This window comes from Trematomus bernacchii, unplaced genomic scaffold (genome assembly GCF_902827165.1).
Source record: "Trematomus bernacchii unplaced genomic scaffold, fTreBer1.1, whole genome shotgun sequence".
Taxonomy (NCBI): domain Eukaryota; kingdom Metazoa; phylum Chordata; class Actinopteri; order Perciformes; family Nototheniidae; genus Trematomus; species Trematomus bernacchii.
Genome location: NW_022987592.1, coordinates 935,607 through 950,680, shown reverse-complemented (window position 1 = coordinate 950,680; position 15,074 = coordinate 935,607). Strand labels below are relative to the sequence as shown.

The window sequence follows — 15,074 nt, the reverse complement described above, 5'->3', positions numbered from 1 at the left end:
TTTTCAGTAGCATTAATTATAAATATTTAAGTGGTTCAATACAAGTCACTACAGCATTTCAAACTGAACTGTGAATAAATGCAATTTAAAAAAAATAACCACAGCACAAAATGTCATAAATTGTGTTTTTTCTTTGTTTCTCTGAGGATTATTTACAAACAGGCTTATTTACATATAGCAATAACTCAGAAATGAAAAAGCTACATCGTCTAACACGAACAACCAGTTAGCATAATGATAATATATGTGTTATGTACAATGTAACTGGCAAGGCTAGAGCAAGAAAGAACATAACGTTTGCAAAAGGTTTAAATAACAAGTATCTGTCTTCAGATTACGTGGAGGTTTTAGTCCTATGGGAAGCAGATTTTAAGCGACACCGAAGATAAACCAAAAATGTGGTGGAGCTGCAAACCGTGTAGTGTTGCTGGGACAGGACAGGAGCTATAACCGTTGGAAAATACATCACAGACAATGCAACAAACGTGGAGACAGAACAATCACTTCTGTGATAAATGCCCACTTATTAATACACTTCTAACAACCATGGGAAACCTCCTCTCTACATATAAAGTGATATCCAGCTTATTGGCCGATAGCACCTTTTTTACTGCTTTGAATAACAAAATGTGCAACAGGCAGAAAAAAGACAAAAACAAAAGGAAACAAGAAACAACTGTTCCTCTGGGGAAAATGAGTCGAACGCAACAGGTTTCCAAACAGTACTCATGTTCCTGGACTTTGTGGTTGAACAAAACATCTTAGGTATCCAAAAGTAACTTCACAACATTCTGCGGCCGTTTAATTGTCTCTCTAATGAAACGCATTTTTTTAAGGGTCGGCCATCTGTGTTTGCTGCGAGAGCTTGTGTGTGTGTGTGTGTGTGTGTGTGTGTGTGTGTGTGTGTGTGTGTGTGTGTCTATTTGTAGAGGAATTTTGCCCTTCTCTCCTGAGTGGCAAACCTCTCAATGACTCTGGTGTTGAAGTCAGGAATGCTCCTAATGAGTTTTTTCTCAATTGACAGCATAGCCAGAGCATTCAGGCGATCCTGTGTCATGCTGTTCCTCAAGAAAGTCTTTATCCTTTTCAGAGTGGAAAAGCACCTCTCTGCCTCAGCCGTAGCCATGGGTGTGGTTACAAGAACCTTCAGAAGACTGACAGTCTCTGTGAATGTCTCCTGCAGATTATTGTCAATGAAGAACTGGAGCAGAGTAACAGCACCACTGCAAGCCCTGAACTGGTCATTGTCATAGACGAGGGACAGTTCCGTCTTGAGCTTTGCCTTGTCCAGTAGAGGGTAGGCCTCCACAGTTGTTTCCAGCGCTGCTTCAGGGAATGTTCGGCTGTGCTGCTGGAACAGGTCTCCTTGCAGGAGGGTGGAGCTGATTAGGTGTTTGGTGAAGGAAAATCTCTCCTTTGCGTGACTCAGTATGGTATCACATACCTATGAAATAATGCACAATGAAAAAATCAAGACATAATAAATAACAGAATCACCTTTTCACATCTATCAGTCATAATGTCATTAGTGTCCCCTATAAGATGTGTAACAAACAAAGAGCTTTCTTGTGAATGGAACCTATCAGAATAACAGGACATCTATCTGAGCATCAACAGAACAATTGTTACGCTTCCCGAGAAGTGACTGGAGATGAGAACCCGCTACGCAAACACTAGACGGAGACAGTGGTGAAGTGTCAAACAATAGTCTTTATTTGACCACGGCACAGGCAAGGTGTAGAGAGGAGCTCAGAGAAGACAGACGTGGAGCTGGATAGCTCAGGGGGAGACGGAGGTGCGGAGATGCACGGAGGGCGCACCGGCGTGGAGAGCCGGAGATCCAGAGCTGGCGAATGTAGACAGGATGAGCTGGTGTGCGTGGAGGCACGGAGGAAACACCGCCGAGGAGAGCCGGGAATCCAGAGCTGGCGAACGTAGTCTGGATGAGCTGGTGTGCGTGGAAGCACGGAGGGAACTCAGACGAGGAGTCGGAGGCTGGACGTGGCAAGCAGAGCGGCAGGTGTGTGTAGGTCTGGAAGAATAAAGATGCAGGGTGAGAAAGGAATAACCTTTCACTAGGAGTATCAAAAGGTTTACTAGAATACTGCTAGTAGGCCTGGACGATAGTTACCACTGAAGGATAAACGAAGAACTGGCGAAGTCTGAGGATGGGAACCAGGGTTTTAAGCAGGTGCAGGTGAGTAGTGGCAATCAGTGAGATTTACAACAGCAGTGGAGATGAGTTGGCGGGAATCAGAATGTAGGTCAGCCACGCCCAGCCAGGAAGACAAAATAAACATAGAAGTGGAAAAGAAGGAGGAAGTACTGCAGATCCTCACAGTACCCCCCCCCTCAACGGGAGCCTCCTGGCGACCACCAGGCTTGTCTGGATGAGCCCTGTGAAAGGCCCTTATCATTACAGGGTCCAGGACTCGGGAGCGAGGGACCCAGCATCGCTCCTCGAGACCGTAACCCTCCCAGTCCACCAAATACTGTAAGCCCCTGCCCCGGCGCCTGACGTCCATGAGACGGTGCACTGTGTAGGCAGGATGGTCATCAATGACTCAGGGGGGAGGAGGGGGAACGGCCGGAGGGCTCAAGTCACTGGTGTGAACAGGCTTAATCTGGGAGACATGAAAAGTAGGATGGACTCTCAATGTTCTGGGAAGCTTCAGCCGGACTGCAGAGGGGTTAATAATCCTTTGAATGGAGAAGGGACCAATGAAGCGTGGAGACAACTTCTTCGATTCTGTGAGGAGAGGAATGTTCCTGGAAGATAACCAGACAGACTGACCTGGGACGTAAGGAGGAGCAGCTTGTCTGTGGCGGTTGGCCGACTGTTGGTTCCGAGCTGAAGTCAGGAGGAGAGCAGAGCGAGTGTCTCTCCAGATCTTTTGACAACGACGAACATGCTGCTGGACCGAGGGAACTGCTAGTTCTCTCTCCTCTTCAGGGAACAGGGGCGGCTGGTACCCCAAAGAAGCCTCAAACGGGGAGAGACCAGTAGCAGAACACGTTAGGGAATTATGCGAGTACTCAACCCAGGGAAGATGGGAGCTCCAGGTAGAGGGGTTACGGTCAACGATGCAGCGGAGGGCTGACTCCAGGTCCTGGTTGGTTCGCTCAGTCTGACCGTTTGACTGGGGATGATATCCGGATGTTAAACTGACAGAAGCTCCCAGGGATTGACAGAACTCCTTCCACACTCGAGAGGTGAATTGAGGACCGCGGTCAGAAACTATGTCAGAAGGGATTCCATGTAGCCGGAAAACGTGTACAGAGAGGAGTTGGGAGGTCTCCAAGGCTGAAGGGAGCTTAGGAAGAGCTACAAAGTGGGCAGACTTAGAGAATCTATCAACAATGGTGAGAATTGTGGTGTTACCCTGGGAGGGAGGCAGACCGGTAACAAAGTCCAAGGCGATATGTGACCAGGGACGACTAGGGATGGGTAGAGGCTGAAGCAATCCTGCAGGTGTTTGGTGGGAGGACTTACTCCTAGCACACGTGGGACAGGAAGAAACAAACTCCTGAGTGTCCTTGTTGACAGTTGGCCACCAGAAGTGTCTCTTAAGAAGAGAGCGTGTGCGGTCTACTCCGGGATGGATGGAGAACCGGGAACTGTGGACCCACTGTAGAACCTTGGAGCGAGCAGCATCGGGAACGAACTGACGGTTCGGAGGACCGTTACCAGGATCTGGTTGCTCTCTCAAAGCCTCCTGGATGGTGTTATTAATCTCCCAAGAGAGGGCGCCTACAACACAACTCTTGGGCAGGATTGAACCAGCAGAGGGCTCGGGAGAGTCAGAAGAGTACAGTCTGGATAGAGCATCGGGCTTAACATTCCGGGAACCTGGACGGTATGTGAGACTAAAATTGAAGCGACTGAAGAAGAGAGCCCATCTGGCCTGTCGAGAGTTCAGCCGTCTCGCTGACTGGATGTAGGCGAGGTTCTTGTGGTCTGTCCAGACCAGGAATGACTGCTTGCTGCCCTCGAGCCAGTGTCTCCACTCCTCTAACGCCAACTTTACTCCCAGAAGCTCCCTGTTTCCAACGTCATAATTGCGCTCAGCAGGAGAGAGGCGGCGTGAAAAGAAAGCACAAGGATGAAGGATGTTATTAGAACCAGCAGTTTGTGACAAGACAGCTCCCACCCCAGTGTCTGACGCATCAACCTCCACAATAAACTGCTTCTCAGAGTCTGGCTGGATGAGGATGGGAGCAGAGGTGAACAGGGACTTGAGTTTGAGAAAAGCCTCATTAGCCTCTGAGGTCCAGAAGAACTTAATGTTGACAGAGGTGAGTCTTGAGAGAGGTGCAGCAACCTTACTGAAGTTCCTGATGAAGCGGCGGTAAAAGTTGGCGAAGCCCAGAAACCTCTGAAGCTCCCTCCTCGTAGTAGGGGCTGGCCACTCGACCACAGCCTCGATCTTTCCAGAATCTGCCTCCACTCTGCCCTGACTAATGATATAGCCCAGGAAGCTGATCCGGTTCTGGTGGAACTCACACTTCTCAGCCTTGACATAGAGCTTGTTCTCCAGCAGTCTCTGAAGCACCAGGCGGACATGGTTCTCGTGTTCCTCCTGGTTCTTGGAGAAAATCAGGATGTCGTCTATGTATACAAAGACAAAGCGGTTAAGGAAATCACGCAGAACATCGTTGACCAGAGCCTGAAATACTGCTGGAGCGCTAGTGAGTCCAAAGGGCATGACTAGGTATTCAAAATGACCTAAGGGAGTGTTGAAAGCCGTCTTCCATTCATCCCCTTGACGGATACGGACCAGATGATAGGCGTTCCTAAGGTCAAGCTTGGTGAACAGGGTTGCCTCATGGAGAGGTTCAAAAGCAGAGGTGAGAAGGGGTAATGGGTACTTGTTCTTAACAGTAATGTTGTTTAACCCACGAAAGTCAATGCAAGGTCGCAGTGACTTATCCTTTTTGCCAACGAAGAAGAAACCGGCACCCACGGGAGAGGAGGAAGAACGAATAATCCCAGCAGCCACTGAGTCCGTGATATATAGCTCCATAGCCTCCTTCTCAGGACGGGACAGGTTGTAGAGGCGGCTGGTGGGTAGAGGAGCCCCAGGAAACAGATCTATAGAGCAGTCGTAGGGCCGATGAGGAGGAAGAGAGAGAGCCCTCTCCTTGCTGAAGACCAATCTCAGGTCGTGGTAGGTCGCAGGAACTCCAGTTAAGTCTACAGAAGCAGCAGAGTTTGGGGAGACAGAGACAGGAGGTACGGCAGATAACAGACAGTTAGCGAGACAGTGCTGATCCCATTCAATGATCTTTCCCTTGACCCAATCAATGTGTGGGTTGTGGGTGCGAAGCCACGGATAACCCAATACCAGAGGTGTGGAAGGTGCAGAGATTACCTTTAACTGGATGAACTCTCTGTGGTTGCCGGAGGTGATCAATGTCAAAGGGGCTGACTGTGCTGTTACAGAGGAGATTATTTGTCCATTAAGTGCATAGGCTGTTAGAGGTTCATCTAACGGCTCCAGGCAGAGTCCCAGCTGTTCAGCTAGCTCACGGTCCAAAAAACTATCCTCAGCACCAGAATCAATGAGAGCTTGGATAGGCAAAGTCATAGAATTAACACAAATCTTGGCGGGTATTAGAAAACGGCACAAGGAAGGAGGTAGAGAAGATGGCTGTGGACTCGTCAGGACCCCCAATCTCACTGACGAGCTCCCACGTTTGGGCGTACAGGACAGTTGGCAATGACATGCCCGGCGTTGCCACAATACATGCATTGGCCAGCACACGCCCGACGTTGACGCTCCTCCGGAGATAGTCTAGCGCGACCCAGTTGCATAGCCTCCTCGTGAGAAGAGGTGCGCCCGCTGGGCGGCGAGAAAACGGAGGGAGACTTAAACACAGAGGGAACAGGGTAGGTGGAAAAACTGGGCTTACTGTGTGAGACAGGTGGATTCCGCTGTGTCCGCTCAGCTCTGCGCTCCCGCAAACGACAGTCCAGGCGGGACACCAAGGAAATCAGATCTTGGAGATCCGCTGGAATGTCTCGTGCAGCTAATTCATCCCGGAGCTGATCCTTTAATCCTCTCAAAAACACCGCCTTGAGAGCCGCCTCGTCCCATCGAGCCTCTGCAGCGAGTGTGTGAAACTCGATGGAATATTCGGCCACACTCCGGTTTCCCTGTTGTAAACCGAGCAGCTGATTCTCGGCGGAGCCAGAATAATTGGGATGATCAAAGACAGCAGAAAAACGCTCAGAGAAGCATTCAAAACGCAGATTGTCATAGTCCACTGAAGAGCTCAAAGCCTCTGCCCAGGTTAAAGCCTTGCCACGGAGCAAACTCAGAACATAATTAATCCGGGTAACATCAGCTGCAAACGAAACAGGACGCTGGCGAAAAACTTTGTTACATTGGAAAAGAAATCCTCTGCATTTCTCCACCTCACCGTGGAATGGCTCAGGGTCGGTGATGGGGAAATCCTGGCGTGGAGTAGGAAAAAAAGCTGGATTGGGAGTGGCAAGAGAAACTGCAGCCGAGGTAGTTAGAGCTGAGATCTGGCAAGCTAACTCAGAGACATGATGAGCCATGGATTGATTGCTCTCGACTAACGCCCGAATGAGCTGGTCGTGTTGACCCAGAAGGGAACCCTGACTAGACAGGGCATGATGGACTGTGGCGGGATCCGCTCCAGTGCCTGCGGGGTTCATTGTTGGCCAGTTCTTCTGTTACGCTTCCCGAGAAGTGACTGGAAATGAGAACCCGCTACGCAAACACTAGACGGAGACAGTGGTGAAGTGTCAAACAATAGTCTTTATTTGACCACGGCACAGGCAAGGTGTAGAGAGGAGCTCAGAGAAGACAGACGTGGAGCTGGATAGCTCAGGGGGAGACGGAGGTGCGGAGATGCACGGAGGGCGCACCGGCGTGGAGAGCCGGAGATCCAGAGCTGGCGAATGTAGACAGGATGAGCTGGTGTGCGTGGAGGCACGGAGGAAACACCGCCGAGGAGAGCCGGGAATCCAGAGCTGGCGAACGTAGTCTGGATGAGCTGGTGTGCGTGGAAGCACGGAGGGAACTCAGACGAGGAGTCGGAGGCTGGACGTGGCAAGCAGAGCGGCAGGTGTGTGTAGGTCTGGAAGAATAAAGATGCAGGGTGAGAAAGGAATAACCTTTCACTAGGAGTATCAAAAGGTTTACTAGAATACTGCTAGTAGGCCTGGACGATAGTTACCACTGAAGGATAAACGAAGAACTGGCGAAGTCTGAGGATGGGAACCAGGGTTTTAAGCAGGTGCAGGTGAGTAGTGGCAATCAGTGAGATTTACAACAGCAGTGGAGATGAGTTGGCGGGAATCAGAATGTAGGTCAGCCACGCCCAGCCAGGAAGACAAAATAAACATAGAAGTGGAAAAGAAGGAGGAAGTACTGCAGATCCTCACAACAATATTACTGTTTAAAATTAAGTCACTACAATATATACATTTAATGACTATGTTTACACTTCATTCATTTATTGTTGGGCCCTTTCTGTCCACTGTGGTTGCTTCTGGAAGCCTAAACCTTTTCTGATCTGTCTTGATCCCCTTTGAAATGTAGAGACTGTGGGACACTTTTTGCAGTTTAGGCCTTGTTAAGTGTATACAATTCAGAATGTAATAAGCAATAGGCCTTTCCATGTGGATATTTTAACTAGCCTACCTATTTATTTAATTTACAGAAAATGGGCTTTCTTGTGAAATGTATCATTATTGTTATATGAGATGACCTATATTATGAAAGGAGCTTTTAGTCATAGAACACGTTCCTATTACTGCTTACCTCTCTAGCCAACAGCTGTTGCTCTTCATGTCCAAGTCCCCTCCGTTTCTTTGTGGGCAGCTGCTGAGATCCACTGCTTTCACCAGAAGGAATGGAGTCCCTGATCCAAACCACAAGTAACCATGTACAATTACTCATTGTGGCAAGAATTGACAAATTAACTTGACTATTTGAAATAGTAGTCAGAGATACACCTTATAAACGTTATATAATATATACATTTCCAGTAAGCCCGTTTAAGATATTTAAACAAGTATGTGTGAGTTGGTCTATTGTGTTCAGCTAAATCACATTTAGGTTTCACAGATTTCCTATAATAAGCACATCTCAGCCATTGTAAATAATGATTTACCTGATTGTTTGTATGCTGCTGGTGAACCTCTTGATGAGTCCTGTGATGTAGACAGAGTCGATGTTCCTCTTCTGCAGTTGGCTAAACAGCATGTCTACATGTGGCATGATCTTGTGGAACAATGTCAGGAAAAAGCAAAAAACTTCATCTTCCATCATTCGCACAAAGCCCCCGGCTTCTCTCACTGTTATGGGATCAAAGTCACCTGAGTCTCTGATTGTCTGGAAACACCTCAGGATGTTCTCCTTGTGCTCATATGCAGTGTTAACAGCACGACTGTGAAAGTTCCATCTTGTTGTGGAAGTGCCAGGAAGTCTGTGTGCCACCACTTGATCCAGGATCGCAGTTCGCTTGAATGACCTGGAGAAAAATGCAGCAAATCCACCAAGGTCTGAAAAAAATGTTCTTATCTTGGGGATGTGGGATGTTGCCTGCTGCATAATTAGGTTCAGCTGATGCGCATAGCAGTGGATGTAGTGCGCACTACTGTACACATCCTTCACTTTCCGCTGAACGCCACCTTTAGCTCCCCTCATCACCGCTGCACCGTCATAGGCTTGGGCGATTAGTTTGCCCTGTTGTCCATCGGGGAGGATAGTGCCCAGCCTCTCCATCAGCGCGGTGGCAACTGTGTCAGCATTCGCATTCTGAAGAGGAATGAACTCAAAAAAACGCTCCTGGACGTTGTTATGCGGGTCGATGTAGCGTAGCACAAGCACTAACTGGCAGTGGGTGGAAATGTCAGTTGTCTCATCCGCCTGAATAGCTAAATAACTGGCATTTTTTACTTCCTCCAGAATGTAGTCTTTACAAACTGATAACATGCAGTCCAAAAGTTCATTTTGCACCGTCTTTGAGGTGCCTTTGAAAACCGTAGCCGTTTTAAGGTGATCCTCCAACACGCTATCTAACGAGGCCAGTAGATTAACTAAACCCAGAAAAACGCCGGGGTTGTCGGATGTGTCAGTCTCGTCGTGGCCACGCAAAGCCAGGTCAAAGCCCCCACAAAATTTCACACAATCAATTATTTTAGACAAGACGTGCCTATTCGTGTCCACTTCTTCATTGTGCTTTTTCACCGACATCTTGTACCCTTGATCTAGCTGTGCGGCTATGTTAGCTTTGCCTAGCATGGCTAGCTTAAAGGTATTTGTCATGTGTGCCTTCGTGCACTCGTGCTTTTTCATTCTTTCGGACAAATGCTTCATATCATGTACTCCCATCACAGTCCACGGGCACATCGTATCTGTCCCCGGCTGTTTGAAGAGCAAGCATGGGAAACAAAAGACAGCATTTACCTGTTTGCATCCAGCTAGCCAAGCCTTTTTTGTGTACCAGCTACTTGCGAAGCCTCGTGTATAAGTTTTGTCTTTTTCACGAGATTGCTGCGATATATTCAAATCGGGTTGGTCCGGTCCAAGGTCTTTAAGCAACAATTTATCTGCCAAACTTCTCCTTTCGAAAGGATTGGAGATTAGCTCTTGAACAGAATTAGGCGGGGACCGAGGTCCGGAGACTCCACCTGCACACGAAGCCATCCTCATCAACTACTGCGTCAACCGGATACGAGTCACTGTCCAAACTACTCACAGACTGCACGGGGCGCTGACATTGGCGCCCCGTGACCGTCATATTTGACGACGCTGATTGGTTGAAATTATGTTTTCGCGGCATAGTTTACACGTTACAGATAGCAACAGTCAGCTGCTAGTGGCTGCTGCTGCACTGGTTGAGGGCTCCTCTCTTAGCGCCCCAGACGAGAGAAGGTACACGGGCAAGGCCAGGCAGGAAACATGTGACTTATCAGTAACTTTAGACATCGTAACACAATTTTAAACGAGATTTTATTGTAGATTATACATTTTACTGATACCAATTATATAATATTTACCTTGTTCATTAAAAATAAAAATAAAAATATATATATTTTTTAAAATATATTTTTTATTTTTTATTTTTATTTTTATTTTTATTTTTTAATATGGGAAGAGGTGGGGCGGCGCCCCTAGCGCCCCTATGGACCGGCCGCCACTGGTAGTAGTAGTTCGAGTCCTCCTGTAGTCTCTGCGGGCTGCCAGAACTCTCGCGTCAGCTTCCTCTATACCTCGTCTTGCTACAAGTCGCCTCTTTCGAAACATCTCTTGCCTATTTCTTGTGATAAAGAACCACACAGCAAGCAACAAGCAAACAATCTTTTCCACATCCTCCATTGTTGTGTGTTGTGTCGCTTTGTCGCATTGAAGATGACGTCACGGCAGTTTTAAGCAGCGTCGCTCCGCCTACACTGCGTTACTATAGATACTACCCCGGTTCCTAAACTGTAATGGAAACGCGCCACAAAGTGAGCTGGTCCTAACGAGGCCGGGCGCGGCCAAAGGAGGCCGAGCGGGGCTGATCGAGGCCGTGTAGTGGAAACGCGCCATAAGAGTACTGATATGTCTACCATTTCTTTTCTGAGTGTAATATCTGCATTTTCTCTTTTGAAAAACGAAATCTTAGGCGTTGTGCACACGGGAACGTTTGCGTTTATGCACACTATGCGTATTCAAAAAAGTCTTCCGTTCACATGCATTCGTTTCATTTAACGTGTCTGTTCAAACGAGGCCGCTGGAAACGCTGTAGTACATATGCCGGGACTGTAAGTGGCGCTGTACTTCCACATGAGACCGCTCGAAAGCTGTAGTAAATATGCCGGGACTGTAAGTGGCGCTGTAACTTCCGCCACAAAATACACCAAAAGCAGCGAGTATAAGATCCCCCCCGGATGTGTGTGAGGCACAAACGAAGATGGCTGTTATTCGCGCAAGAAAGGAGCTATTTTCGTGGACTGACGATGAGGTGGAACTTCTTCTACATGTGACATTAGAGTACAAAACTACAAAAATACAGGATAATGTAGACTGGGAGTCCTGCAAGCCAAAATATATTAGCCGCGTTCACACCAAGTACTTTCCTGTACTTAGTTCCGGCACTAAGAGCCCTGGCGCTTTTAACCCCAGGGTACTTAGTACAGATCGCGTTCACACCGGAGTACTTTTCCCTGAGGGAAGATTACAAGTACAGTAGGTGGCGGTAAGCACCTTAAAGTTGTTTGCAACCCGCTACAAAACAAGAGAAGAAGAAGAAAAACTGATACAGGATCTGTTTAATCGCCATGTCGGTTTTCTTTATTGCACTCTCAAGACATAACATTAAATAGAAATATTTTAAATGTAACTAAAGTGTCAGTTGTACATGTCAGTAAACATTGTCAATATAAAATAAAGTGTCAGTTGTACTATATAATAACAGTAATAACAATATAATATAAACTCCCAGGTGTAGGGAGTCTCAGCAGCAAACCCACCTTTATTATATATCTTCCTGAGACCCACTGCATCCGTCTGCCATAAACACTATGCAAACATACATGTTAGTTTTGGCCCATAGTGGACTCCATGTTGTGTTGTGTGAAATGGGGGGGAATTAAAAGTTTAGGTCAAATAATATTTAAAATTATATAAATTGTCATATTTGTGTATGTGCCCCTGCCATTCCCCCACAAGGTTGCAACATTGATGATAAATAAATGACAAATAAAGCTTTGCCAGTTTATAACCGATGAAACATGATGGTATCAGAATAATCACTTACATGTGATGTATAGGATGCTACACAGGTCACAAAAGATAAAGTGTCAGGAGAAATAAGCTTAATCGCCATGTCGGTTTTCTTTATTGCACTCTCAAGACATAACATTAAATAGAACAATTTTAAATGTAAATAAAGTGTCAGTTGTACATGTCAGTAAACATTATATATAAAATAAAGTCATAACAGTAATAACAATATAAAATAAACTGTCCCAGGTGTAGGGATAGTCTCAGCAGCATACACACCTTAGTGCAACGTTGTGTGTCGTGTGTCAGTATTTACAAAAACTATACCAAATAAACTGTTATTAAATGCAGTTTGTCGCTCATCCTGCCGCTGCGCCGACGCTTCCTCATGGCGCAGCACCCACACTTCATCCTGGTGCTGCTGGCGCTCCATCTGCTGCTTGAACACTTCTGCCTGGCGCTCCATCGAGGTGAGCATCTTGTCCTCCGTTTCCTGGGCCTTGGTGAACAGCACCATCTGATCTCCACGCAGCGACTCATTCACCACGGCACGCCGGTCCTCCAACGCCTGGGCGGTGTCAAAGAAATTCGCATCCCGTGTCCGCTTTCCTAAGAGGGGAAAATAAGCAATATACAAGATCTTAGTCGCCATGTAGTTTTACAACATACTAGGAATGTGTTTTTTGTATTTTCACAAATAGAATTAAGGTTTCACAAATCTGAAACTGTGTTATAAAGAATCTTTTGACTCTCTGGGATAATCCAGTCCAGATTTGATGAGTGTAGGTATAGTGGTTTTAGATCAGGACCTGGTCTAATGTGGTCTACATGTAAAAAAAGCACTGAAATCTCCCTTTTTTGTATTTTCACAAATAGAATTAAGGTTTCACAAATCTGAAACTGTGTTATAAAGAATGTTTGGCCTCTCTGGGATAATCCAGTCCAAATAAATCGGCTATGCAGCGATTCAAGAGGTTCAAACACGGAGGATTGTTCCTTTTTGAAGAGTGCTTCATGTATGCTTGAACTTTGTTTAATGTTGTTGAGGCAAGTTAAACATAAAATATGATGAATATTATGAAATAAACATGATTGTGAACATCAGTTCGATGCGTAACGTTCTTTCAAGACAAAGTTACAGTGTGTGTACCTTTGCGTTTGGTTGCTGGTAAGGAGGACGACAAAGCGCTGTGATCTAGAATGCAAAGCTCACTTGTTTCCAATCCCGAGAGTTGTCCATCCTCGCCTGAAACAGACGATTAGTGCCATGAGTTAGTGAAGCAAATTACAGAAACACTGCACAGTTATTCACAAGTCAAAACGTTTTCATACAGCGGAGAATATCTAGCTAGCTAGATGTAGCTAGCCGGGGCCGGTGTTAGCCTATTATGGCTAGCATGGCTAGCTTGATCTACTGAGCAAATAAAAGTACATCTGAGACCATTATTGTGCAGATTAAAACCCCAGTGCATGTAGTTGATGTTACCTTCATCGTGGTAGTCATCGTTGGCCACTGAATCCGCCGTTTGTAGTCCTGAGTTTCTTTATATTTAGCCGGCTGTGCACAATTCCCAGGTCGAGTGAATGCTACCGAACTGGATTCAGTAGCATTCCCTGGGTCGCGTCCTCGGCGTAGATCTCCAGAAGCGCCGACACCTCCTCATCATTTCTTGATGCTTGCCATAACTGCTTTCAAAAACAAACACAACGCACGGAGCGTTGTGTTTTTGTAGCGAGGAAAAACAATGGCGTCTCCACACAACATTTTCAGAGTTGTACGGGCGTGGTTTGCAATTCGCCCAGCCAATCAGCACTGGGGAACTTTTGGAGCACTTTTCACCCACAGAAAAGTACGCTCTCTGAGCTGGCTCTAAAAATGGGGGTAAAAGTACCCGAGATTAAGTACGATTTTTGGTGTGAACGCGACATAAGGGGTACTCACGGAACTAAAACGCGAAAAGTACGGTGAAAGTACTCCGGTGTGAACGCGGCTATTGAGATAGGGGACTTATTTCAGGCGCAATATCCGAGGACCCCGACAGAGAAAGATTTCCCTCACGAGAAGAACTTCATTTCACAGGGCCAGCTTACAGCGAAGCTAAAGCAAGTACGTATTAAGTACAGGCAGGCGGTGGACCTTGGCCGTCGGAGTGGCCAAGGACGTGTTGTGTACATGTTCTTCGAGCTGTGTGAGCAGATCTGGGGTGGCTCGCCTGCTACGCACCCCCATAGCTCCGGCGTCGAGACGGGGGACTTGCTCGACTTGGAAGAGTCGTCGCCCGGACCAAGTTCCTCCCAGAGTTTGGAGCGTTCCAACGATTCGCCAGAGTCGAGTGGATCAAACGGAAGTCTGCCAACTGCTGCGGTTGTGAGGCATCGCAGGGATCTGCTCCAGGTATGTTCATGATTTCAAGCTTAACGGGCTTGCTATATACTATGATGCAGTACCTTCCACTGAAAAACTGAACCGGTTTAAGCTTTGTAAAATTAGAAAGTATTGAGAGCTGTTGTATTTGTAAAATGTATTGAGAGCTATTTCACAACATGCCTTTTGTGTTATGTTATCTGGTGGCTATGGTCCTATTGTGTAATAATTCAAACTTTCTCTGGTTCATTATAGGCACGGCTGGACGGCCACAGAAGTGACCGCATGAAGAGAAAACTTCCAGCTGAACATGCGGTGCAGAAAGAGCTGAAAGTAAAAAACAGGATGTTGGACCTAATGGAGCAAGCATCCAGCCGCAGCGCAGCCAGCATGGATCGGATGAATACCACCATGGACAGCATTAACGGCACTATTCAGAATGGCCTTTCCCTGATCAGCCATTTAATGCAAGCACCTCCCTACAGTAGCAACAGTGGATATGGACACTTCCAGGTGCCCTCATACCCATTCATTCCTCGAAGGCCACACCCGGCCACACACCAAGAGCAAACCCCTCTCTACCACACACGCATGGGATGAACCCTGACACCCCACAGCAACAATCTCCTCCTTTTTCATTCAGGCAGTCACTGTTTGAGGAGGACCTATAAAGCAGTGAGCTTCAGTTTTTTTTCCCGCACTTTATGTTCTAAGGAAGTCTGGAAACATTTTTATTTTTAACTCCACACTTTGCACAAATGGAGAATCACTTTTTTTTAATATTTTTTTGTAGCTAGTTTTTTTTCCTTTTACTGTGTACACCTTAATAAATAATGTTATTAATAAAAACCTTTAAAAAAAAAAGAACAGTCTTGTCTTTCATGTAAGGGTCAATGTACTCCGCAAGCACTCTCCTCACTCTCTTTCCTTCTCCCTCATTACAGTCAGTGAGATATCTATAT

At 46.6% G+C, this 15,074-nt stretch overlaps 1 protein-coding gene across 1 annotated transcript; it reads right to left on the bottom strand.

The window, feature by feature from the left end:
* Positions 1-527: 527 nt before the first annotated feature.
* Positions 528-9,233, bottom strand: LOC117481483 (zinc finger MYM-type protein 1-like). Its single transcript, XM_034129182.1, has 4 exons — positions 8,149-9,233; positions 7,797-7,896; positions 920-1,444; positions 528-881 (listed from the first exon to the last, which is right to left on the bottom strand). The coding sequence occupies exons 1-3, from the start codon at positions 9,231-9,233 to the stop codon at positions 920-922; spliced, it is 1,710 nt and encodes a 569-aa protein (XP_033985073.1). The 3' UTR covers positions 528-881.
* Between the last annotated feature and the right edge of the window lie 5,841 nt (positions 9,234-15,074).

Excerpts from the sequence above, each read along its gene's own strand:
- LOC117481483 (XM_034129182.1), bottom strand. The coding sequence starts at position 9,233 with ATGTCGGTGAAAAAGCACAATGAAGAAGTGGACACGAATAGGCACGTC. Across the intron at positions 7,897-8,148 it reads AGCAGCATACAAACAATCAG|GGACTCCATTCCTTCTGGTG; the intron begins GTAAATCATTAT and ends GGTTTGGATCAG. Across the intron at positions 1,445-7,796 it reads AACAGCTGTTGGCTAGAGAG|GTATGTGATACCATACTGAG; the intron begins GTAAGCAGTAAT and ends ATTATTTCATAG.